Here is a 26,100-nt window from a genome sequence, read left to right as displayed (position 1 = left end):
TTACACCACAGCTCAAAGTATGATAGGCGCCCTATCTGAAAAGTATGGGACCACTTCTGAGACCCATGTACAATTGTTGTTAGAAAAATACAATTCTTGCAGAATGAAAGAAACGGACTCAGTGACTGAGCATGTCAATAAAATGACAGTGCTCGTAAAGGACCTTGTTGCAACTGGGAATCCAGTCCTCGATTGCATGCAAGTGTCTATTGTCCTTAACAGTCTTCCTCCATCTTGGGAGTTAGTTGTAATTGCATTGAACCATTCTGCACAAGGGATAACCATGTTAAATCTTCTCATGCATCTTAGTATTGAAGCGGAGAGAAGAATGAGGAAGAAATCAAATGAGCTCCACTTTGCCTAAAGTTTATCTTCTCATATCCTCAAGAAACCTTTCAATTATCAGAAAAATAATAAGTATAAGGCAATGAGGAGAAATTTTAAAAATCAAAAGAATAAGGTTGAGAAGACCTGTTTTTATTGTAAGGAAATTAGGCACATCAAGTTAATTGTTCTAAGCTGAAAAATAAAAATAGGAACCAAAATAACAAAACCCTGTTCGAAATAATCAAAATAGGAGAAATGACTTGATCTGCGTAGTCCTAGAATCAATAGTTGCCGATCATGACCTGAGAAATTGGTGGGTCGACTCAGCCTCCACTCGACATGTCTCGAGGACCAAGGATGGATTCACGGATTAAAAGAGATTGCAGTCGGTAACCAGTGGATTTATATGGGAAATGACACCTACTGCGATGTACTAGGTGTTGGTACTTTCAAGCTGTGTTTACCAGGAGGAACAAATCTCTTATTGATTGATACATTGTATGCGTCCAATATGAGACGCAATTTGATTTATGTCCCAAGGCTAGACGACAAGGGTTATGAAATAAGGTTCAGGTCTGAAAAGCATTCTAGAGCTTTGGTGTATGGTACTAAAGTTAACGATTTGTACCGACTGAATATTAATGAAAGTTCATCATTTTTTGGTTATAGTAATGCTTCTTTTGATGCTTTTATGTGTATGGATGATCTATATTTATGGCACTTAAGATTAGAACATATAAATAAAGACAAAATGAATCAAATGGTTAAAAGAGGCTTGCTCCCCAATTTAGGAGAAATTGTGTTCAAACATGCGAGCCATGTATTTCTGTTAAATTAACTAAGAAGCCTTTCCCTAAAGGAAAAAGGTCTAGTGAACTACTTAGTATTGTTCACTCTGATATATGTGGCCCATTAAATGTGAAAATACATAGAGGTATGGAATATTTCATAACATTTATAGACGATTATTCACGTTATGGATATGTATACTTAATTAGTAAGAAATCAGATGCATTAGAAACATTTAAAGAATAAAAATTTGAAGTAGAAAATCAGTTAGGTAGACATATTAAAATTCTTCGAACAGATAGGGGAGGTGAATATTGCTCCACCTTATTTTCTGAATTTTGTAAAGAGCATGGTATAATTCACCAATCAACTATGCCATATACACCACAACAAAATGGTGTAGCTGAAAGGAGAAATAGAACTCTAATGGACATGGTTAGGTCCATGATGAGCCATTCAAATTTATCACCTCATTTTTGAGGTGAGGCTCTCAACACTGCAATATATATCATTAATCGTGTTCCAACTAAATCTATAGACTTAACCCCATATGAGTTATGGATAGGTGAGAAACCTAACCTTACTATCTTGAAAGTTTGGGGTTCTTGGGCACATGTGCTTATACCACCACAAAATAGAGATAAATTACAAAGTAAAACTATAAAATGCTCTTTTATGGGCTATTCAGAAAATTCTAAAGGATATAGGCTCTATAACCATGATACTAGATCATTAGTAGAGAGTCGTGATGCTCATTTCTTAAAAAATTTAGATGATGAAAATATTTTAAATAAGCCTATTGATTTACATGAAATTGATAAAGATAAGGGTCTGGAAGACCCTGTTTATCTGACTCTCTCTACATTTGGTGAGAATGATTCAATTGAATCAAGTATACCAGATAGGCCTAAAAGAAATAGAGCCTCACCTACGACTTTAGAAGAATTTTATGTATTTATGAATGAAGATAAGTACTCTTCAATGAGTGAGGATACAATAGATGAACCTCGAAGCTACAGTGAAGCTATTAGCTCACATGACTTAGCTGAGTGGACTCAAGCCATTGATGATGAACTTGATTCTATTAAAAGAAATCAAGTCTGGGAGTTGGTTGACCTCCCTAAAGATAGAAAAGCCATCGGTTGCAAATGGGTCCTAAAGAAAAAGCTTAATGTAAATGGATCCATTGATAAATATAAAGCTAGGTTGGTAGCTAAAGGATTTACCCAAAGGGAGGGCATAGATTATGTAGAAACTTATTCTCCAGTACTAAAATTTTCATCTATTAGGATCATCCTTGCATTAGTTGCATATTATGATCTAGAATTATTTCAGATGGATATCAAAACAACTTTCTTAAATGGAGAATTAAAAGAAGATATATACATAAAACAACCAGAAGGATATGTAATTAAAGGCCAAGAAGACAAAGTATATAAACTTAAGAAATCTTTATGTGATCTAAAACAGTCTTCTAGGCAATGGTACTTTACTTTTCATAATGCAATCTATATGTGGATGATATTTTGATAGCCGATAATGATATTGGCATAATTAACCATACTAAATCATGGCTAAGTTTCCATTTTGAGATGAAAGATATGGGAAAAGCCTCATATGTAGATAAAAGTTCAAGACTTCTATGTTTATCTTAAGAAAATTATTTAGAAAGTGTTTTAAAGAGATTTAAGATGGAAAATTGCAAGCCCATAGATACACCTGTTTGTAAAGGCTTGAAATTATCAAAGAAAATGTGTCTATTAAATGATAGTGACAAAGCTGAAATGGAAAGAATTCCATATGTTCAAGCTATAGGAAGCATAAATTATGCCATGTTGTGTACAAGACCTGATTTGAGTCATGCGTTTGGTCTTGTAAGTAGATATCAGAGTAATCCTGGTATGGCTCATTGGCAAGCTGTAAAAAAGATACTCAAATATATTCAGAAAACTAAAAATTACAAGTTGTGCTTCCAAGCTGACAATTAAAGGTTATTGGGTACTCTGATGCAGATTTTGAAGGAGACCCAGATGATAGAAAATCAACCTCAGGAATTGTATTCCTCTTTGGAGGTGGATGTGTTTCTTGGTTTAGTAAGAAACAAGGTTGTGTAGCTCGGTATACTATGAAAGCTGAGTATATTGCTTGTAGCATTGCTACAACTTATGCCGTCTGAATAAAACGCTTCATAAATGATTTGAAGCTAGATATAGCTGACGGACCTGTTAAATTTTTTTGTGATAATCAGGCTGCTATTTCAATTAGAAATGGAGCGTATAGTTCAAAGGGTAAGCACATTGAAATTGATTATCATTATATTTATGATATTATTGGAAAGAATGAAATAACTGTAAGTTATTTGCCATCTTTAGATATGATTGCAAACCTTTTAACAAAGGGATTGAGTGCAGAAATATTATTAAAGCATGTAGCTTTGATGAGACTTAGAAATATTTAAGTCAGGAACTCCCAAATGGAATATTTTTTGATGTCTTGGTCATGAGAAGAAAAACCGCATTAGCGTGAAAAACCATGACATGACTTTGGATATTTTTGTTGTGAGATGTATAACCGCACTTGCGTGAAAGCCTCATGACAAAAATATGCACATAAATGTTAAATTCATTAAGTGGTGAAGACTTTATGATATTTCAATATATCTGGCCCTCATGACCAAGTGGGAGATGTTGGTACGTGTGTGTGGCCATGGGGCCTTTAAACGTGTAATATTTCTCTCTCTTATAGTTTAATACGTATCACTAAAAAAGGGAGGCTCTTTAGAGAGAGAAAGTGCCGTTATCTAACGGTTAGAAAGTAACCACTCACTTCCTAGGATTACAGGGCCACGTATTCTCAAAGATTTTAGGAGGAAGCCAAACGTTGGAGAATGACCTCCTCCATCCCTCTTTAAGAAGGGTTTCATGGCCATGAAGAGGGATGCAAAAACTTACAGAGTTCCCATAGTTCTGGTAAAAGCTTGATCTTTACGATTGATAGTCTCAAGACATTGCCCCTAATCCTAAGAGTGGCTCCATCTCTTCCCTCAAGTTTTTCAACAAAAGTATGGTGTAAGTTGCTCTTTTTAGATCCCTTTTGTTTATAAACTTTCGCATTGGGTGCAAAATGTTGCCATGCTATGAGTTACAATGCTCAGGGGATCATCTATGGTCTTTTACCACATCCTCATTTACCCACTGATTTTCTCCCATGATTCTAATGGAATGACTGCATTGAAGAATTATCTTAGTCTGGAAGATCACCTTGTTTTGATGACCTTGATCTAGTCAAGTCTTGGGATTTTCTCATAGACATTGGAGTTGCATGTCGCCTTGTTCTACTGTCTACATTATTTTTCCTAGGAGTGCAGTCTAGGAACGTGGATACTGAAAATATCATCATCATCATCATTACCATCATCAGAGCCTTTTCCCAACTATTTGAGGTTGGCTATATGAATCTTGGTTCGTCATTTTACTCTATCAAGAGCTATACCCTTAGTGAGGCTATAATTCCCTATATATTTTCTTACTACTTCTAACCATGTTCTTTTGGGCCTACCTATTACCTTTTTTGAGCGTTCTACTTGAACCAACTCGCACCTCTTAATAGGTGTTGGATACTGAAACTATCATATATATGTATATGTGTGTGTGTGTATATATAAATATTATTTTTTCTCTTGGCCCTTTTTTGTACTATGTGTTTTTTAAGGTTTCGTGGGTTCTCTACTTCCTCTAGAAAGCTATTCCTGTCACATATCCAATCCGGAAATGGGGTTGATAGATGTTGATAACTAGTTTCCGCGAGCTTTATTGAAAAGAGGTTAAACAGAAAACCTTGAGGAAGATAAGAATATTCCCATTGATGAATTTATAAAGGAGGATGAGGATGAATGAACCCCATCCGATGATCCTTTGCTTACTGAATGTCACTCGAGGATGATGTTGATATTATCTGCAGGGTTTACAACTATGAGTGTATGATGATTCTTTTTGTTTCGATTGAGTCTCAACAAGACTTGGCCTGTCGACCCCCCTGATGTAGGCTTGAAACCTTGGTGAGTCCGAGCACGAGTTTGTGTTTTAGAGCCTTGGTTTGGACCATTTTTTACAATAGATGTGTAAGTTCCATTTTTATTTTGAGTGGTGGAAATGATGGCCAATTGATTAATTCTTGGTGATATAAATCTGTAATTAGCAGATAGATATTATAATCAATGAATGATGAACCACATGCAAAATCATTCATTATATAAAACTAATTGTATTGGGAAAATTCCATACTACTTGCAGTACACAAAACAGTAGACCATCTTTAGTCACAACCATCCATTCTTATCCACAGATGTTTAAGATGGATTTTCCTCCATTTGAATTGATCTTGAGATGGCTTGAGTGGAGGAATGATCTATCTCAACTGTCTGTTGTTGGGAATGAAGGCCTAAGACCACATGAAGTAAGCTGTTTGTATACTACATGCAGAATGTCATACTCTATCATTTCTATTTTTGAAGTGTTTTTTGCTTTTCCTGTTTATAATATAAATGTAAGTATAATAAACTTGCATGATGTGCAATTTTAGGACTTGTGAATTTCTTTAATTTCTAGTTCAAGTTTTCCCCCTATTCTTGTTTTATCTCCCTGATTGCAGTTACTTTTGTAACTTAGTAGAGAGCAATTTTTAGAGGGTTATCCCGCCAATGTTCATTATGCGTTGCATCTTGTTGCTAAGATCAAAGGAAAAGTCTCCAAGTCCACATAACGTGGATGGTGGAATGGTGCACAAGCACTTCCAACAGTTTCGATTGAACTAGACCATATCCAAGGGTCAAAAATTCATTTTCTTTTTATTTTTTATTTTTATTTACAAATTCATTTTACCCAAAATTGCGGTGTACAATCGTTTTTATAGAGTACACCCAATAAAAATAAGAAAAATTAATTTAAAGCAAAAATGTTGACCATAATACCCCTGAAACATTCAATGGTATTTTAGTCATTTTTTTGTTCAAAATATTTTTAATTATTTGTATTGGGTGTGCCCTATGTTGATATATTTATGCCCCAATTTCTGTCTCAATGTCATCTGTGCAAAAAAAAAAAAAAAAATGAAGAATAAAACGCATAATAACTTTATGACCTTTGGATAAGGCTAGGTTCATTGCGAACCATTGAAGGGTGGAAGGGTGCTTGTGCACCCTTCAAGCATCTACATCCTATCGACGCTATACCATCCCAAGCTCAAAATGCTTTATGTTGTACTGTCTGTGAAAGAATGCATAAGTTGTACATTATGCATTTCAAAATCTAATCTAAAAACTACCAATATGGAGAGATGTTCTGATTTAGTGGTAATACTCATAAATAAACTTCCAATTTGTTTTTTTTTTTTTTTTACTTTTAAGGGAGAGGCAAGCAAGGTTTCACGCGCATGCACAACTGGTCCATTACCTGGAAGAACCAATTATGACTCGATTACACAGATTTCTCATATCTGGAGATTGGGAGTCTAAGTTCTCATATGTGACTGAGCCTTAGCTAATCCCACCTAAGATCATAGCCCCATTGTTCTCTCAACTGAACCCTTCCCCACGAGCCTCATTTCTTTTAGGTTTGAACGTATGTGACTTGAGTCCCTAGTACTTAGAAGCGATTTGACCAATCATGGGAGCATTCAAAAATAGGGCTCGATTTAAATTGGGAAGAAGCCACAAGATTTATGACTTATGAGTGGAAGAAATCTTTGGTATGTTAAAAGTTCAGTATATTAAGAGAGATTGAGGCTCTTGATAAAGAGGAGGTATACTAGTTCGCTTACCGAAGAGGATAGACACAAAGAGTGGAATTGAGGATTGAATATGAGGTCATTATTAGGCATGAGTAAATTTTATGGAGGCAGAAATCTAGGGTGAAGTGCTTGAAGAAAAGAACGCTGCTTTCTTCCATTAGATAGCTAATACTAGGAGACGTGGAATCAAATTTTTTATATTAACCCTGAGACTTCTCTTTACACTCCACTCCATCTACTCTGCAAACGAGTATTTGAGCACCCATTATGTGTGTTGCCATCTATTCTTTTTTATCACATGAGTTTCAAGCACCAAAATGTGTGCTGCCATATACTCATTTTTGATAAAAATTCTATGTTTTTCCCTCATTGAGCAAAGTCTATGGGGGTTTGGTGGTTGTAGAAGTGTTCTTGTAATTTGGATCCGGTGGATTGGTGCACTCTGGTGAATTGTGCCTCGCCTGTGAATATGGCACGGCTTTGGTGGACTGGGGTGCTCTAATGAGTTGTGCCCCACTTGTGAAGACTTGCGGTTTTGGTGGCTTGGTGCGCTCCAGTAAATTATGCCCAACCAGTAGAAATGCATTTACATAGTGACAGTTGATCTGTCGCAACCTGAAGAGACACTGTGTGATTGTTGGCTCATGCATGCAAATTGCGGTGGTTAGTTAGCCGGAAGCCAAAAGAGTCATCGCCTGAGTGTTGGCTATTTTATTGCACATCAGCGGATGTGTCATTTTGAAGGTTGAGACTTCGAGAGGAACATCTGTTGACATAATGCATACTTGAACAATTACGCCGAGTAGGTGAAAGGCACTTCTTTATAAATAGGACATGTTTACTCTAGTTTGTGTATAGGTTACACATGAAACTTTATTATTTTCCAAAATGTTTTGAGAACCATTTGTTTCTAGAAAGAGGCAATTTTAGTGTTCTAGATCTTGCAATATTTGTGCATTTGTATGGGCAAGATAGTTTACACAATTCTCTGCTCCCATGTATCTTGAGGACAAATTGGCATAGAGGCACAATAGAAACTTAGATTCACACTGATTCATATCTGAAGGGGGCAAATATTGTCTTGAGAAAGCGATTATCGTGCCTGGGATCAAAGAGATTGTAACATACTTTGTTTCTCATTTTGCCCCTTTTCACCCTCCATTTCCAACAATTCAAGACAAATAGCTTGGGTGAAACATGTAGTCTGTCAAAGTCATGAACACCGACCGCTTTGATGGATCTAACTTTCGGAGGTGGCAACAAAAGCTCTTATCTTTGTTAACCATGCTTAAAGTGGCTTATGTCATCACTGATCCCATGCTGGAGGAGCCACCGGAAGAAGGAGACATGGCGAACCTAGCCCAACAATAGGAAGAAAAGTAGAAGCTTCACCAAAAGTGGATGGAGGATGATTTCATATGAAAGGGAGACATCCTCAACATATTCACAGGGCCCATCTTCGACTTCTATGGATCTTTGTCCTCAGCGAAAGATGTATGGACTGAGTTGGAGATTAAATACAAGATTGAAGAGTTTGGGAATAGATGATTTTTTATTTGCAATTACCTTGATTTTAAATTCACTGAAAATGTGCCTTTACTAAGTATATGAGTTTCAACTTATCGTAAGTCAATGTAAAGGCTGCCGAGTATAGTTGAGTGAGGCTTGGAGAGCGTACCAAATGAAAGTAAATATGAAAAGGTTGATGTTGATCTTGTTCCGACTTCAACAATTTCTTCATATTGAGGAAGAGAATCGGTCTCGGTAAACGAAAGATGTGGCCATGGAAAATCAGTTGGAAAGGGACTTTCAGCAGATCTTGTAGGCAAGGATGCTTGGTAAAGGCACAATGGATCTAAATTCATTTCGGCCAAGGTTCTCACTTTGGAGAATGTGTTTTATTCAAGTGTTCCACAAAACGCTCCGCCCAACGCTTAGACGGGCAGAACCCGGGTTGCCTAGGTTCAAAAGCGGGCAGGGGGTGCTCAATAATCCTGTTTTAGGTCCAGATTTTGTATTTTTGATAATCCAAACAAAAAAATACCAAAATACCCCACCTGATGGGTACTTTTGCACCTAGGCAGTCCCCTGGGCGCCTACCTAGGCGGGGGTACTAGGCGTGCACGTAGGGACAACCCACCTAGTTGGTCTGCCCAGGCCTAGGCAATGCACCTAGGCCCCCTTTGCCTGCTTAGGCTGCGCCTAGGCGCTGGGTGAACTGCTTTTTCAATCAATGGTTTTATGTGCTTGAAATGATGTGAAACCTGGTGTTAAGCTATTTGCTTAATAAGCACGATTTCCGGATGGTTATACGATCTGACAAGGTCATTTTGACCAAGAGAGGTGTCTTTGTTGGCAAAGGGTGCATATGTAATGGGATGTTCAAACTCGATTTAAAGAAAGAACTTTTCCACGTATTTTGTGAGTGTTTCCAATTTATGGCATGCTAGATTAATTCACTTGAATTTTTTTTGATTAAAACCTTGGTTTAAGTTAGTCTTAATCCCTGAATGTGGTGCTGTATTTGATTGTAATGTGAAACTTGTGTTCAAGCCAAAATAACAAGAAAGCCTTTCCCTTCAGTGGAGAGGAATACTGATTATTGGGGCTTATACATTAATGTCCGCATAAGAGGCGGAAAGAGGTACTTCATCACATTCATCGGGGATTTCTCTTGGTAGACAAATGTATATCTATTAGGGAACAAAGACAAGGCATTTGGGAAATTCAAAATATATAAAGTTGAAGATGGAGATAGACTTGAGAGGAAAATTAAGATTTTGAGGAGTGACCGGGGAGGGAAATATTATCTAATGAGTTTTCAAGTTTTTTTGAAGACATTAGAATTATCTACCAAGCCACTACCCCCTACACCCCTCAACAGAATGGCTTAACCCAGAGAAAGAACCGGATATGGGTGGATAGTTAATGCTATGTCATTAATTTCAGTTTGCCTTTGGTTTTGTGGGGTGAGGCTTTACTTTCTACGCGCTTCATCCTAAATGGAATACCTTGTAAGAAAGTAGGAAAGTCACCCTATGAACTTCCGTTCAAAAAGAAACCGTACTTGGGTTTTATCAAAGTGTGGGGTTTATTTAGCATATCTAAGATTGACAGATCTGAAAAGAAACAAATTGGAACCTTGATTCTCTAAATGTGCTTTTATAGGGTATGCACAAAATAGTAAGGTGTACCGATTTCGAAAACTAAGTTCTGATGCAGTAATTGAATCTAGAGGTGTGGAATTCTTTGAGAATTTAACTCATAAAAGTGAATCGGAATGTGTTGATCCTCTTCGAAGAAGAAACGAACCAGAAACTTGTATTAAATCCATTGAAGAGGTTTTAGAACTGTGGAGAAGAAAGACAACGAGAAGATCCATCATACAGTTTCGAGCCCTAATTTTTATATCCACTTAGTGGAGTTTGACCAAAAGAAAGTATTGAGTGAAATGCTCATGGCTTCAAATGTGGAGGAAGAACCTTCCTCATTAGGTGAAGCACTAGCATCTCTTGATGTTGTCTTTTGAAGAGGGGCTGATAATTGTGAGATAGATTCAATTCTTGCCAATAATACGCGAAAGCTAGTAGACGTTCCATCCGGTTCTAAACCTATTGGATGCGAAAATGGATTTTCAGAAGGAAAAAGAATGCCTATGGGTCCGTAGCAGTATAAAGCCACATTGGTTGGCAAAAGGTATAGACTAGTTTGATACTTATGCCTACCTCTAGGATATCTATTGTATGCATGTTACTTACTCTTGCTCGTATTAACTGTTTGATTATTCACCAAATGGATGTAAAAGTTGCTTTCCTAAATGATGAGTTGGACGAAGAAATTTAACATGGAACAACCGGATAGATTTGTTATGGGCCATTGAAACAAAGTGTATAAACTGGTTAAATCTTCTTATGGGCTGAAACAACCTCCAAAAGAATGACATAAGAAATCCAATAATGTAATATTGTTGAATGGATTTAAGAGGAGTGAGGCAGAAAAGTGTGTGTACAGTAAGGAAATTAATTTGGTGTGTGTCATAATATGTTTGCATGTTTATCATATGTTAATATTTGGCCCTAACTTGGAAATTGTGGAGAAACCAAAAGGTTCCTCAGATGTAACTTTGATTTGAAGGATCTAGAAGAGGTTGATGTGATACTTGGTGTCAAGATAGTGAGAAAGGATGGTGCTTTGGTTGCCCAATCTCACTATATAGAAAAGATGCTTAGTAAATTTGAGCATGGTGGTTGTAAGCCAGCACTCACACTAATGGATCCTCATATAAAGTTAATGAAAAATGGAGGAGGATGTATTTCTGAAATTGAGTATGCAAGAGTGATTGGTAGTTTGATGTATGTAATGAGCTATATAAGGATGGACATTGCGTATGTGGTAGGTAAACTTAGTAGATACTAGTTGCTCAAGTAGAGAGATGCAATGCGATCTTTGAAGTTTTGAGATATCTCAAAGGAACCATAAATTTTGGCATACTTTATACTGTTTATACTGCATTGTTAGAAGGATATGGTGATGCGAGTTGGAGCACGGAACTCAAAGAGTCACTATCCACATCCTGATGGATATTCACCTTAGGTAGTGGTGAGGTATTACGGGCTTCGAAGAAACAAATGCGCATTTCTTGATCTACTATGGAGTCGGAGTTCATTGCATTGGATTCTTCTTGTGGAGAAGTGGAATGGTCAATGAATTTGCTTCATGGAATTCCATATTGGTCCAAACCGATCGAGAGCATGATATGAGACAGAGCTTGACCAAGGCTGAATCACATACTCAATACATATGGGCTAGGGCGTGCCACCCTTGTGGCTTGGGTGAGGCCTTAGGGTTCTAACTTCTGATCAAATTGGAATCCTAAGCTTAGGGAGAGAAAATAAGAGAGATGGAGAGGGGTGTACCTGCTCGAGGGTTTTAGAGAGAGAGACCACTTTATTCATATGTGTGTAGAGAGAAGATCCCATAGAGTGTATATATAACATAGAGGCTATGGTTTTTAGGGTTAGGGTTTTGCCATCATCATGCGACTCAATCTTGACTTTTATCATGGAGACCTGTGGGGTGAAGAGATCTCATTCACTTATTCTTTAGGTCAGCCATCACGATTAAAATGAATGAGGTGGAACCATTATCCCTCAATTTCCATATCTTTATTTACGTCAAAATATTGTGTAGAGAAAATACTATCTTCTTGCAAATCAATTTCAATTAATCTTTACACTTTCCTATTTGAAATCAATTAATTTCTCCACAAAACACTTTCCTTTATTTTTAAAATCAAGTGCATGGCTTCTTTCACAAGCCAGTAGAATAGGAAAGAGAGGTGGAAGTGGGGCGTGCCACTGATGTGAGGCTCTTGTGGGCCCCATGCCCCCATATGTGGTGGGCCCAAAAGAATCCCAATGGGCCCAGACACCTTATTTTATATTTTAAAACATTAAAAGGAATTTTATAAAACCATTTAGTATTTTATTTTCCTTTCTGATTAAAATTAGTCGAGAAAATTAATTTTTCCTATTTAAAAATTATTTTTCATTTAAAATAAAATATCCAGAGATGCTAAAATATAATTAAAACATAAAGCATATTTAAGAAGATTTTATGGGAATTAATCCAAAGAGTTAGCAATATAACAAATATACTGAGGACTCCATCCTTTTTAGAAATTGTATCTCACTGCACTTTCTGAAACTGACTCAATAGTTTCCATGACCCACATCCCTTCGTAGGAGTTCATGATTGAACTATCAAAGCATCCAATAAATGAAGGAGATACGATCCTAGTCCATGGATTACATGTCCCTCCTTAAGGACAAGTCCAGGCCCCATTCCAGTACTATGCTCCATGGGTCCTTCCAGCACAGTCTAGTGTTGCAAGGAGTCACCTCTAGAGGTCTGCTTCTCGGACGGGTATCTAGTGTACATGCCGTGTGATAGTAATGATGAGGATTTTGGCCCTTGTCCTCTTTGGTCATCCATCACACACAGGTCATATCCAGTCCCCTGACCTCATCAAGGGATAACCCCACATCACCTTGAGCCATAACCAGTCAAAACTCAGGTGAGTCTTGGCATTAGTAATTCGTCATGGTTGAAAGTGGACCACACTCCCACTGGAGCCAACATTTCACTATAACAAATTCAGTACATGCTCTCATATGGCCTTTAAATGGCCACATAACCCCAACAAGTAAGTCTAAAATTTGTGAGGTCAAAAGAAAATTTGGCCAATCCCTATAAAAAGCCTAGCCAAAGAAGACATTAGTTGGATGTCGAGTTGAACAGGGCTATGGTCTACAGAGTAAACATCGATGGTGGGAACTCAATCTAGGCCTTTTGTTACCTCAAGAGGTTGAGATTCAATGTGGTAAAAACAATTTGTTTGCATGGTTAGTGGATCATTAGACAAATATTTATTTGTAAGCACCCATTCTAGAGAAATCCATATAGTGGATAAGTCTAATGATGACCTGCGTGAAAGAGGTTGAGCTATGCTCATAATGAGATCTAACGACTAGTATCAGTTGGGGTGTTTTATATGCAGGGGCAGCCTTAATAGACTCACCTATATAAGTGTGGAAGTGGGGCAACTTCCCATGGATCGTACTTGTACCTGGACCGCTCCTAAAATTGGGATAGAAGTTCAAGGCCCATAATGAGTTGGTAGTATAAAGAGTCACCGAAGGGTTGTCTTTGTGTGTGTGTTACCAAGTATGTTGGATAAGATCATTGGTTCAAAGCTAGTGCATACACTAAGTGGAGGTTCAAATCGAAAGATACCTTAATGACACGCGAATGATATATGTTGCTTAATGGTTTTATATTATTTTGAAATAGTGGAGAACATTGTTGTATCTTGCTTTGAAAATACTTGTCTAATTGCAAAATAATATCCCCTTTGTAAGATAGTGCTTTGGAAAGTGTAATGTATTGTAGAGTTTGTTTTGTCTTTTTTGTAAAGAGAAGTAATTAGTTTATTTATCCCACATTGAAGATGTGGATGAGAGAAGCCTTTTATAAATATTTGTTTATCCTCTTCACTTATGTTCTAAGAATCAAAGAGAGAGAAGGCCTTGCTAAGCACTCGTAGCGTGTGAATGCGCATGCATGCGTGCGAGGGCATATGACATTTGATGATGCACTTTGCACTTTGTACCTTGTAGCTTGATGTTTTCATCAGTGCATGAGGCACCCTACTTGAGCACGTGTGTGGGTTGGGCTCATAGCTCGTCTATCTTTTTGCCTCAGTGAGCAAAGTCTCTGGTGGTCCGGTGGTTGTAGGAGTGTTACAATAATTTGGATGCGGTGGATTGGTGCACTCTTGTGAACTGTGCCTCGCTTATGAATATGGCGTAGCTTTGGTGGGCTGGTGCGCTCGAATGAGTTGTGCCCCACCAGTGAAGACGTGTGGTTTTGGTTGATTGGTGCACTCCGGTGAATTATGCCTTATCGGTAGAAATGCAATTAGAAAGAGACGATTGTTCTTGCAGAACTCGAAGAGACATTGTGTCACTATTGGCTCAAGCGTGCAAATTGTAGTTGTTAGTTTCGCAGAACCCAACAAGCGTGCAAATTGTAGTTGTTAGTTTAGCAGAACTCAAGGAGTCGCTGTGACTGTTGGTTGTCTTGTTGTACGTTAGTAGATGCATCGTTTTGATTGTTGAGATTTTGAGAAACGTAATTGCGTACTTGAATTCACGTGGAGTAGGTGAAAGGCACTTTATCTCTGTATAAATACAAACATTTTTCCTCTAGTTTGTGTACAAGTCAAGAAACTTTTTTCTTTCCAAAGGGTTTTTTGAGAACTTTCTCTCTCTAAAAAGAGACAACTTTGGTGCTCTAGATCTTGCTGTACTTGTGCATTTGCATCGTTAAGATAGTTTACACGATCCTTTGCTCCCATTTATCTTGAGAACAAATTTGCCTGGTGGAAAACTTAGATTCACACTGATTCTTATTAGTATGGGGCAAATATTTTCTTGAGAAAGCGATAAATCGTGCCTGGAATCAGAGAGATTGTAACATCCTTTGTTTCGCATTTTGCCTTATTTCACCCTTCCTTTCCAACATTTTGTTTATTCATACTTGGAAATTTTTTGTTCCAAGCACCCGGCTTGTGGGTTGTTCGATACTCACTTCTTGTGAGGAAACTGTAAGCTATCTCTTTTAGTAATATATTGCCAACAGTTTCAAAGAAGAAAATAAAATAAAAAACATTTAAGGCTGAAAGATCGAGGAGGTAAATGGCATCCCAGAGATGATTTTGGGGTTCTACCATCTGTACAACTCTAGGGAGGCCTCGGTGCCAAGTTTGGAGGGTGTGGACCTCAATTCAGTAACATCGTTGGAAGCTTCCAGGTTGGAGAGGCAGTTTAATGAAAAAGAGAGTAAGAAAGCTGTTTTCTCTTTGAATAAGGTTAGGGCTCTTCACCCATATGGCTTTACTATGGATTTTTAGCAACACTTTTGGGACAAGGGGTCTAATAAAGGATGAGAATCCCATTTTCTTTACTGATTTCCATGAGGGTAGTGGGTCGCACATTAAATACCACCTTCATTACCATTCTTGGTAAAGTTGGGGGTGTAGTGCACATAAAAGGACTTTGGACTGATTAATTTGGTTGGAAGCTTGTACCAGATCTTAGCTTCCAAACATAGGGTGGTGCTGGATAGGATTATATCATTTGTGAGGGGGAGACAGATCCTGGATGGAGTCTTGATTGCTAAAGAATGTATTTATTCCTAGATACAAGGAGAAGCTTCTAGGGATGGTGGTGAAAATCGATATTTAGAAGGATTATGACAGAATGGAGTGGAATTTACTTGATTATCTTATGGGTCAGATGGAATTTGGGGATAAATGGAGGCCATGGTGTATGGCCTTTGTTTCAACACCATCTCTTTTTGGTTTTATAAATGGTACACCCATTGCCTTTTATAGGAGTTTGAGAAGACGTTGTCTTTTTCTGGGGGTGGGGCTGGGGACATGTTCATAGATTTGGGCCATTACCTCAAAGATCCGATTGTGACTCGACTACATTTCATATCTGGAGATTGGGTGTCTAAGTTCCCAGATGGGACTTAGAAAGCTTTATCTAAACCCTCCTCAGATTGTTGTCGCATTGTTCTCTCAACTGAACCCATGCCCACAGGCCCCATTCCCATTAGATATGAAATACGTGACTGGACTCCCCCTACTTTGGAGGGGTTTGACCAATTGGGGAACATTGTTCCACATGGGTGGGCTGGATCTAAATTTTGAAAGCAGCCACAAGATTAAGAACTAATGAGTGGAACAAATCCCTTGTCATCCAGATGTTAAAAGTTCAGCATATTAAGACAGACTGAGGTTTTTGATAGAGAGGAGATCAGTTTGCTTATCAAAGAGTATAGAATGGAAAAAGAGGAACTGAAGAGAGAATATGAGGACATTACTAGATATGAAGAATTTTATGGAGATGAAAGTCTAGAATGAAGTGGTTGAAGGAGAGAGCACTGCTTTCTTCCATGAGATAGCTGATGCTAGGTGGAAATCAAATTACTAAGATAGCATTTAGGGCCGGAGGATTGAGGAGGTCGATAGCATCTCGTAGGCAGTTGTGGGTTTGTACCACCATGTCTACACTTCGGGGGAGGCTAGGAGGCCAATTTTGGAGGGTGTTGACTTCAATTCAGTACCATCACTGGAAGCATCTAGGTTGGAGAGGCAGTTAACAAAAGTGTTTAAGAAGCTCTTTTCTCCTTGAGTAGGGTTAAGGCTTTTGGCCCAAATGGATTTACTATGGCTTTTCACCGAGGCTTTTGGAAAATGGGGCTTAATAAAGGTTGACAAAATCTCCTTTACTGTTTCATTTTGCAACCCTAGAAAGGTAGATAATTTACGCATGGTTTTTCATTGATTTGAGATGGTTTTAGGCCAAAAAGTAATTTTATGGAAGCTTCATCATGGAGGTGAGTGCAGCCCGAAACACTTCACAGTGCTGCAAAGTAGTCCCACTACCTCACTCGTATCTTGGGCTTCCTATGCGTATTGAAAATCCAAGGAAGAGCCCTTGGGTCTTAGTGGTCTCTAATCCCTTGGAAGTTACAATTCTTGTCTTTTGAACATTGATGTCTAGCCTTAGTAGTATTTCGATTTAGTTTACGTCCATATTTGCCATGCCAGTAGTGTCATAATTAGAATGGAGAGACTATGAAGGACTTTATTTGGCAAAGAAACCATGGGGAGAGTAAATCCCACTTGGTAAAGTGGGAAGATATGTGCATGCCTAGGGTTGTGGAGGGCCTGGGCATAGATGGTAGATGAGCTGAGCTATTCAAGGCAAGTGGCTTTGGAGGAATGATGGGGAATGAGGGTGGTGGCTCAAACATGTAGGGCATTTGGAGTTTGGAGATATATTTTTAGTGTGTACACCTTGTTTCAAGAGATTTAGAGTGGGGAGTGGGGAGAGGGTATGCTTTTCATTCGACACTTGGAGTAGGGAGGCCTCTTTGCTAATCACATTTCCTATCTCTTTCTAGGTTGGCCACCAATCCTTGTGTGTCAATGTGTGGTTGTTTTGAGTGTAGTGTGTGGGGCAAAGTAGTGTGGAGTCCTTCCTTTAGAAGAAATCTTTGGGATGTAGAGTGTGATATGTTATGTGAGTTTTGCTGAGTTTGAAGCTTGTCTTTATTCCCCATGCTGTTGGTGCCCTCAGCAAGATTATTTGCCCCCCCCCATAGCTCTATGTGAGAACTTTCCACTCTTTTCTTCTGCCAACAGCCAAACAAGATACTTGGTCCATCTTACCCGAGTGATAACTTCCGTGCTATCCCTTCCAACAGAAATTGCTTTTGGGTGGCTGGCTATATTGGACAAACCTCTTGTCATCTGCATTGTCGAGGCTTCTAGTTCCCAACATATGCTACTATGTTGGGAAGCTGATGAAATGATGGATCGCCTCCTAATACTGTGGCTCTTTATTAGACACATTTGGTGTTTTCCCTTGGTTAATTTAATATATGAGTTGGGTGCAACCATAATTGTTGGAGATGCGAGAGGGATTGGGAGAGGGATCGGTTCGAGATTTGCTGAACGGCCCTATAGTGGAAGTTCCCTGGGGTTAGGATTGGCGTTTGTACAGTGAACAAGACAAAAAGGGAGATCCTTAGGTTTATGGGAGCGAGATCCGATGTCAATTGGTTAGATGTTTTGACTAACAAGAATCTAAGCTCCACTATACAAAAAAATGAGGTTGTAAGTAGAGCTAGTACGAGTTCCCTTGGTTAAGGAACCGAGGTTTAAGTATGTTATATAACAAGTTCCCTCCTGTTCTAATATCGAGATTCTTAAAGTATAGGAATCAAGGTCCTCAACTGATTGGGCCCGAGGTCTGCAAGTGCCATTTACCAGAGATCGCTTATCAAGTGCCCCTCGCCCTTAATAATGGAATATTTATTTTTGCGTGAATAACAACACATTAATTATGTAGCTTTAGAAGTCGGTCTTTCTTATGATCACTACATCTACAGGCCATAACACTAGTTTGGCATGCACCATTCCCTTTGAGTCTCTATCAACCCAGAATCTTACCACTCAAGACTAAGAGTCATCTTCTTCGAATGTAGTCTCCTCTACTTCCATTGTTTCTCAAAGGCTGGCTCTTCGAAGAGGCAAGAGGACAAGATGAACTATACTCTCTCTCTCTGACTGATGTAAAAGAAATTTTTTAAAGCTTGAAACTAAAGCATATATTCTCATCTCACAACTGTAATCAGATTTAACACTCTAAAACAATAGGACATTATAAATATAAGATTTTAAATAAAATATATATTCTCACAACTAAGAGGGATGACTTACACAATAGGACCTAATAAAACAATGGGTTACTCTAGGTTACTCTAGACTATACCTAGTTCAAATTAAGAATCTAAAATAATGGAACTTCGTGCTATGCAAAGAAGGGACTGGATTTTAACATCATTGAACTTATGATTCCCAAATAATGGCAACTTCAAACAATGGCAATCTCTAACTTGGTATCATCCGTTAATTAAAGTAGAACCACAAGCATGGAACCCAAGATGAACTATACTCTCTCTCTCTCTCTCTCTGACTCCTATAAAAGAAGTTTTTTAAAGCTTGAAACGAAAGCATATATTCTCATCTCACAACTGTAATCAGATTTAAGACTCTAAAACAATAGGACATTATAAATATAAGATTTTAAATAAAATATATATTCTCACAACTAAGAGGGATGGCTTACACAATAGGACCTAATAAAACAATGGGTCACTCTAGACTATACTTAGTTCAAATTAAGAATCTAAAATAATGGAACTTCGTGCTATGCAAAGAAGGGAGTGGATTTTAACATCATTGAAGTTATGATTCCTAAATAATGGCAACTTCAGACAATGACAATCTCTAACCTGGTGTCATCTGTTAATTAAAGTAAAACCACAAACATGGAACCCAAGATTTTAATGCACCAAAACATTGGACCATGGTTGATTGGTGCATGGATATATTTTAAAATGGAACTGGATTCAATTGATGGAAGGAACGTGGCCACCTTTTTTTGGGAGCAAGATCTCGAAATTGAAAAATTGGGGTCCCTGCAAGATCCCTTGCAGGAACCGTGGGATCGAGGTTCTGGAGTGGGATAGTCACTCTACCCACAAGGTTCCCTTCACTATGGGTGAAACCTTCCTCAATAAAGGTCCTTGCAACATGTTGGGAAGGGTTTCTATAAATAGACCCCAAAGATTCTCTACTAAATTAGGAAAGAGCATGTTGGAAGGGTTTCTATATCTGGACCTATACCTCTTAGAGATTCTCTATGAAATTAGGAAGGAGCATAGTGGAAGCATCTTTGTTGTGCTTAGGACCCACCATGCCATCATATGCAAGAGGATAAATGATGTGATCATGACCTGGGCTCTTGTAAGGGCCTACCTTTTTGGGGTGAGAGCTCAGAACTTCGTTATTGATTGATGACAATTGCTCGAAGGGCTGAGCTTAAACTGAGGCCATAACTTAGATGGCCGCCTCTTCCGGTTGATACTATGAAACTTAACTTTGATGGTAGCTCCTTAGGTAAGCCGGGCCTTGCAGCTGTGGAAGGAGTGTTTAATGATAGCATAGGGAACACTTCGATGTCCTTCTCAGTCCCTTTGGGGACTCATGACTCCACAAACACTGAAAGGTCGATGCTTTTGAAAGGACTAAGGTTCTATGGACTCCTTTGCATTGCCTCTTAGCGTGGAGAGTACTCTCTAATTGTTATATGTTGGAAGAGAGAAAGTCCCTCTTTCCATGGAATTTGGCAAATATTGTGGAGGAGATTCTTGTTGAGTGAAGCCATTAGTTCCATGTTCACTCCCATCTTTAGGGAATCCAATTGGATGGTAGATGGTCCTGCTAAGGAGGAAACAATATTGAATTGCTAGGGGAGAAATATCGAGTTTCTTACGCATACAATACCCCCTCTCATGTAGAATATGACATCTTATCGTTATGCCTGTCCTCCCCCCATTTCCGTTTGTTTTCTTTTTGATGTATACGTCTCCATTCATATGTATCTTTTAAAGTGCAATTTGATGTATGTATATCCCCAATTAATACAATATAACTTACTAGGAAAAAAAAAAAAAATCCAATCTAAAAGCCCTCCCAAAGAGGCACTTACAACAACTAATGTAAATCATGTCAAACCCAAACCATCATTTCAAAGATTTAACAAACCGATTCTAGACTTGCGAGTCGGCTTGTGTCACCCCCCTTGCAAGCCACATGTTTTGTGTAAACCAAAAATAGAAAGAAAAATTAAGCAAGGAAGAAACAAATATAAAAATAGAAAGGTGGGGTGTTGAGGGGGCGGAGGAGGAGTGGAAAACTGGGGAAAATTATGAAAAATAGCCCTAACCATGCATCTCATGGGTAGTGAAACCCATAGATTGGGGTAAAAAGCATAGAGGAGTGTGTAGAGTCTCAAGCAAGAAAGGTGAGGGATTTCTTACTATTTTCACAAATTTTGCATCACCTCACCTAGTGGATCACATAACAACAAACGTGCACTGAAAGAAGGCTCATTTGAAACTGGAGGGTGGGAATGAGGCCCTCTTTGTACCTTAAAATAGACGACATATTGAAGACATGCCGAGCTGACAGCCCCGGTGGGATTCCAGTACCATATACACTAGAATAATATTTGAAATATAGGAATTGGAAGACAGGTCCCCAAACATGCATTTTGGCCCCAAATTTGGGAAACCCCTCTTTTTGGGAAACCCCAAATGTATTGTGGAGTACATAATAAAGGAGGGCGCTGGCAGCTTATAATAATGGATGCAAAATAGCCGGAATTTTACCCAGAACTAGCCCCAAGCACCCCAAGATATCTCCTAAGTTTCAGCTTAAAACGATTCGAGTGAAGGAGCTATTGCAGATGCAGTCTGTGGAAGCATGGTACACAGGCTGGAAAACTGGAACCCCTAAGTTTCAGGATGATCCAACGTTGTTTGGCCATGTTTACTAAAAGGTTGAGGTTGGAGCATACTATCGAGCATTTAATTTCCATGGTCCATAGCAAGTGGGCTAAAATACTGCTAAAACAGCACTTTTTTGTAATGACGGTCCATTTCTTCCAAATCCCGAGAAGTTTGGAACTGGGATTTGGATGCATCGAAGGGTATCCTCCGCTAGAAGGTGATTGAAATCTAGAGAGAAGTTGGGTACTTTTTATGCTAGGGAAACCTCATAAGTTATTGATCTCGGCCGATTCTCAATTCAGGAAGGATCCGGCTGTGGGATTTGGTGCGTTGGAATCTCAGCTCGATGACCGTTATCATGGTTTATGGGAATCTATGATCAGACAAAGATCGAGGTCTGATTTGAAGTAAATGTGCATCCAAAGTTATGATGTAGCTGATTGTTATGATCTTCATGCAGCAAAAAGATCCATAACTCACTCAATATGAAGAGTTTTTTGATGATTTTTTGAGCCACATCACCCATAGTGTGGAACTTAATCTTTTCCCCTTCATAAAGAACCAAAAATCCAGCCAAAACCTGCTGGAGATTGGGAGGATTGTGTATGGAAAAGGGGATATTACTGAATTCTGGTTCAAGCCCACAAAAAATTCCAAAACTCCTTCATATCTTGGAGTTTTTGGGTGAAAGTTTTTGCAAATCGGTCGTGGGATTCTGGTCTACATTTTTCTCGTGACAGATGGTTGTTTTGGTGCCTGAAAATAAGAAATAAAAGGCTCATTTCATAGGCATGGGTTGGGGAAGGCTTTATGAGGCACTTAAGTCGGATTCCAAGTATTGCTGACCTTGTTTCCCTTCATTTTGTGTTTGGAAAGGATAAAAAATTGATTATCCACCCCCCTTGCCCCCTTAAAATTGACCATATACCCTTTTTCTAAACTCCCTTTATAGAAGGGTTTAAGCACCTTCATTTTGAAGGGGGGAGTTTATTTGTGTAGTTTAGGTATAGAGAATTCTAGACAGAGAAACCTTAACCTTAGAACCTAGAGAGAGAAATTCCCCTTAGAGAGGGAGCTAGAGAGAGGAACTCCTAGAGAGAGAAACCCTTGCTTTACCTCTAGGTTCCAAAATTCTAGAGAGAGAGAAACTCCAACCCTTATACCTCAAATTGACTCAAATCATGCCACAGAGAGAGAGAGAGAGATAGAGAGATAGAGCCCTGGGAGATTCCAAACCCCATCTTGTAAGTATTTTACTTGATTTAATTGGAAGATTGTGTTCTATTTTATTGTGTGTTTGCTTCTTGTTATTTTGGTGTCATTTCTATATGTGTTTTCACGCACATACTCACGCACACACGAAAATCGGGTGCAACACTCACATATGGTTAAGTTCCTAGATTTTACCATCTGGTAAGGCCCCCGGCAAGGTCTTGGAGGCGTGGGCTCTCCCCTCCTAGAAGTTGGGGCTCAATCGTCCTATATTGCACTAAATCATTTTAATATTTATTTCTCATTTTTGTGGATTCCAGTAAATTACACGCATGTGATTAAGTCAAACAAGATCAGTCAGCAGTATGGGGTTAGCATGAAATATATATATCTATATTTATTTATTATACATTTACGAATGGAAATGTCATGTTTGTGAATTGATAAATCAGTGGGTGTGCCTGCTGCAAATTTCTCATGCTAGCCATTGGGAGCAAACAAATTAATTAACAAGCATCCTCTCTGGTGCTGGTCTGCCTTCAATCTAAGATCTGGTTCTGAATGCTAACCGTACTCTTACTAAAGAAGGTACTGAAAACAGAGCTAATAGGATACTATTTTATCTAACACGTCATTCTTCTGTTCCTGATGGATTTCTGGACATCCACATTTAACTGATGAACATGCCAATGATTGAAATCTGGTGTCATTTCTGTATGCTTGAACCAATATTATGTAAATTCTTTACTGTGCTGTTTCTGTTGAATGTGTGACAAATCCAAAGAACTTTTGCTTGGCATGCAGGCAAGAAAGCTCGAAGCACAATTGGATGAGCAAATAAATTTGTATCGCAAATTGGTAGCTGCAAAAGGTGATGTGAATGAGAAGGATCTTGAATCTGGAATCGACCATCTGTTAAAACAGCTTCAGCATGTGAATTCACAGATGCAAATCTGGGTATCTTCTGGAAGTTCAGAAGTTTTTTCTCATACTCTGACTCGGCATCAAGAGATTCTCCACGATTTTACTCAGGTAATATTTTACAATGTTTTAGTTTAGCATTATTAAGTAGTATGGAAGAGGTTCCTCATTTCTCTTGTTCTGTCATGTACTCCTAATTAAAATCCCAGGAATTTTACCGACTTCGGTCGAGCCTCAGAGCTGCACAGGAGCATGCATCACTACTAAAAAATTATGGTGTCTCTGATCAGTCAAAGGGAGATCTAGAAGATGGTAGTTCTGCTGAGCAAGCCCTTCTTAGAGAGCAAGCAGCATTGAGCAGAGGTACAGGACAGGTAGGATAAAGACTACACAATGTGTGTATTGTATGTATTTTTCAATTTAGGTTCAAAAGTATCTCAGTGGCTTATGAATTTGGGTAGTATTCGACTAGAATACAAATTAGCTTAGTGCTAAATATAGCACGCCGGAAATACTAGTTATTTTCATGCAACTGTTATCAGGGAAATGTTATTCTTTCACTTAGAAATGGCCGTTTTCATATTTTTATAGTTAGTTTAATTGTTCAACTTGCATAGAGAAAGATGTGCCAGTTGTTTATTAGTGATATATCCATTGCAGTTAGCGCAATCCTAGCAACTGAATGCCCTCACTTACAGTATTTAAATGGGCAGTCATTTTTGTTTAACTAGTATGTTATAGGATTTCGGCTTGCTAATGCTAATGACATTTGCTGCAGATATGAAGTGTAAAGTTTATAAAATCGATACAATTTCTGCTAGTCCTCCAAATTCTTCTATTAATTTGTATAAGCACCATAAGCTAGAGTTTGTAACTTAATCTTCTTTGATATTTAGTCGGAAGAAATATTTGGGGAAAGTCCTTAAAATATGTGTTTTAGAATATATTCCATTATGTGGCCATTGTTGCAGTAGTTTTTTTTTTTTTGTTTTTGTTTTCGCTGACATATAATACCCCAGTACTTGGATAAGAGTGCCACAATGGTTATGCAGCTTTGTGGGTTGCAGAACCCGTGTCTACAACAAATTTGGGTGTTTGTAAAATTAGATTATCGATACATGTTTTTTGTTTCCTCATTATGTGTAAGAATGGTTGGCAATTTGGCTTAGGGAATTTCCTGCTTATTAGTGAAATTGAAACTAGAAAGTAAGATTCTGGCGCTTGTGCCTAGGTTTTTTCCAATGTCATCATCTGAACTCTTGCAGTTGTACAGATTGACAATGTGATCTCCCAAGCCCAAGCTACTTTTGGTGAGCTCGTTCTTCAGCGCTCAACATTCAGTGGTATCAGCTATAAAATAAGCAACGTCAGCAGCCGACTCCCTTCTGTAAGTGCCAATATTTTCTTCTTTGCTCACAATGCAGGGGAAGTATGCCATAGTCCTATGAACTATGTGTACTATGATGATCCAAGTCCTAAGGATGATGGTACATGGTACCCTCAAGCTACATCCATTGTCTGTTTAAATGGATGGATGGTTGGTATACTCTGGTGAATGTGTCCATTGGGTTTCCTCTCCAGTTAATCTCTAACCATTCCCCTGTTATAATGCACAACGGATATAGCCTTGGGGTACCATGGTCTTTTTCTAACTATGGTTTACATTCCCCATATCAATGTTTCCCTTCTTTGGTTAAAGCTTTGGGATGCAAGTCAGTGAGTCAGTCCTCCATAGGACATACTCAATTGTTGATCTACTTTAGAACTTTTGGCGTTTGAATATTTGAGATATGCAATTTGGAGTTTGGTATCAATGGATACGCTATGAAACAACTGTGCAGGTAAACCACATCCTCTCAGCCATAAAACGACGAAAGTCAATGGACACTATCATTCTTTCCCTTGTGGCATCAACATGCACGTTTCTTATACTTCTCTACTGGCTGTCAAAATGAGTTGCTTCACCAGGAAAGAAACACACTTGTCCTCAAAAAAGCCTGTAATTATAGATTCTCTTATTTGTGATAGAGTTTGGTTTTAACTTGGGTATCAATTTCCATTGTGATTTAGTGCATATTTTTGTCCATTGTTTACTGTTTCATGCTCTCTAATGATTGAAAATTTGTCACAGTATCACAGTACTCTATGCTCTGTGTTTGCCTATCTTGTTTCTTTAAGAACTCATGTAGGTGTTCTCTCGGTGTGATAACTATTTCAATCCCGTCGCTTTTCTGGAGGCTGAATACCATTGTGCTTTCAATGCCATTTTCTCCTACTAAATAGAAGTAAAACACAGTTAATAAGATCTAGGGAGCGATGTGCAGCTGTATCCATCTTTCGGCATTATCATCTCATCTCTGTGGTCAAGTCGGCTCAAACACTTGGGTTTTGTACCTATATTGAAGGGCAGCAATTACTAAAGGGAATATAGAAAAAGGGCAGAAACTTAAGGGCAACAAGGCCACATGGATACACTGATTCCCATTATCTTGATAAAGCCTGTAAAAAAGGAAAAGTAACATACCGAGGCCACGCATGAGGATACCTTTTTGCAGGAGGAGCCTTGTGCAA

General features: G+C 38.5%; 1 protein-coding gene across 5 annotated transcripts in view; it reads left to right on the top strand.

The window, feature by feature from the left end:
• Positions 1 to 25,673, top strand: part of GOS11 (golgi snare 11) — a 29,178-nt gene extending 3,505 nt beyond the window's left edge. For 3 of the 5 annotated variants that reach the window (XM_011626003.3, XM_088854195.1, XM_088854194.1), the window contains 4 exons: positions 23,413 to 23,640; positions 23,739 to 23,903; positions 24,803 to 24,916; positions 25,371 to 25,673. In XM_011626003.3, coding sequence (XP_011624305.1) covers positions 23,413 to 23,640; positions 23,739 to 23,903; positions 24,803 to 24,916; positions 25,371 to 25,484 — 621 coding nt within the window. In that variant the 3' untranslated portion in view covers positions 25,485 to 25,673. Of the gene's footprint in view, positions 1 to 23,412; positions 23,641 to 23,738; positions 23,904 to 24,794; positions 24,917 to 25,370 lie in introns of all 5 variants that reach the window. The other 2 variants (XR_016046176.1, XR_016046177.1) reach the window with 1 other exon arrangement.
• The last annotated feature ends 427 nt before the right edge of the window (positions 25,674 to 26,100 follow it).

This window comes from Amborella trichopoda, chromosome 12 (genome assembly GCF_054954075.1).
Source record: "Amborella trichopoda isolate Santa Cruz 75 chromosome 12, AtrichopodaSantaCruz75HAP2 v2.0, whole genome shotgun sequence".
NCBI lineage: Eukaryota > Viridiplantae > Streptophyta > Magnoliopsida > Amborellales > Amborellaceae > Amborella > Amborella trichopoda.
Note: the sequence above shows the minus strand (reverse complement) of the source record. Positions and strands in the feature narration are given on the sequence as shown.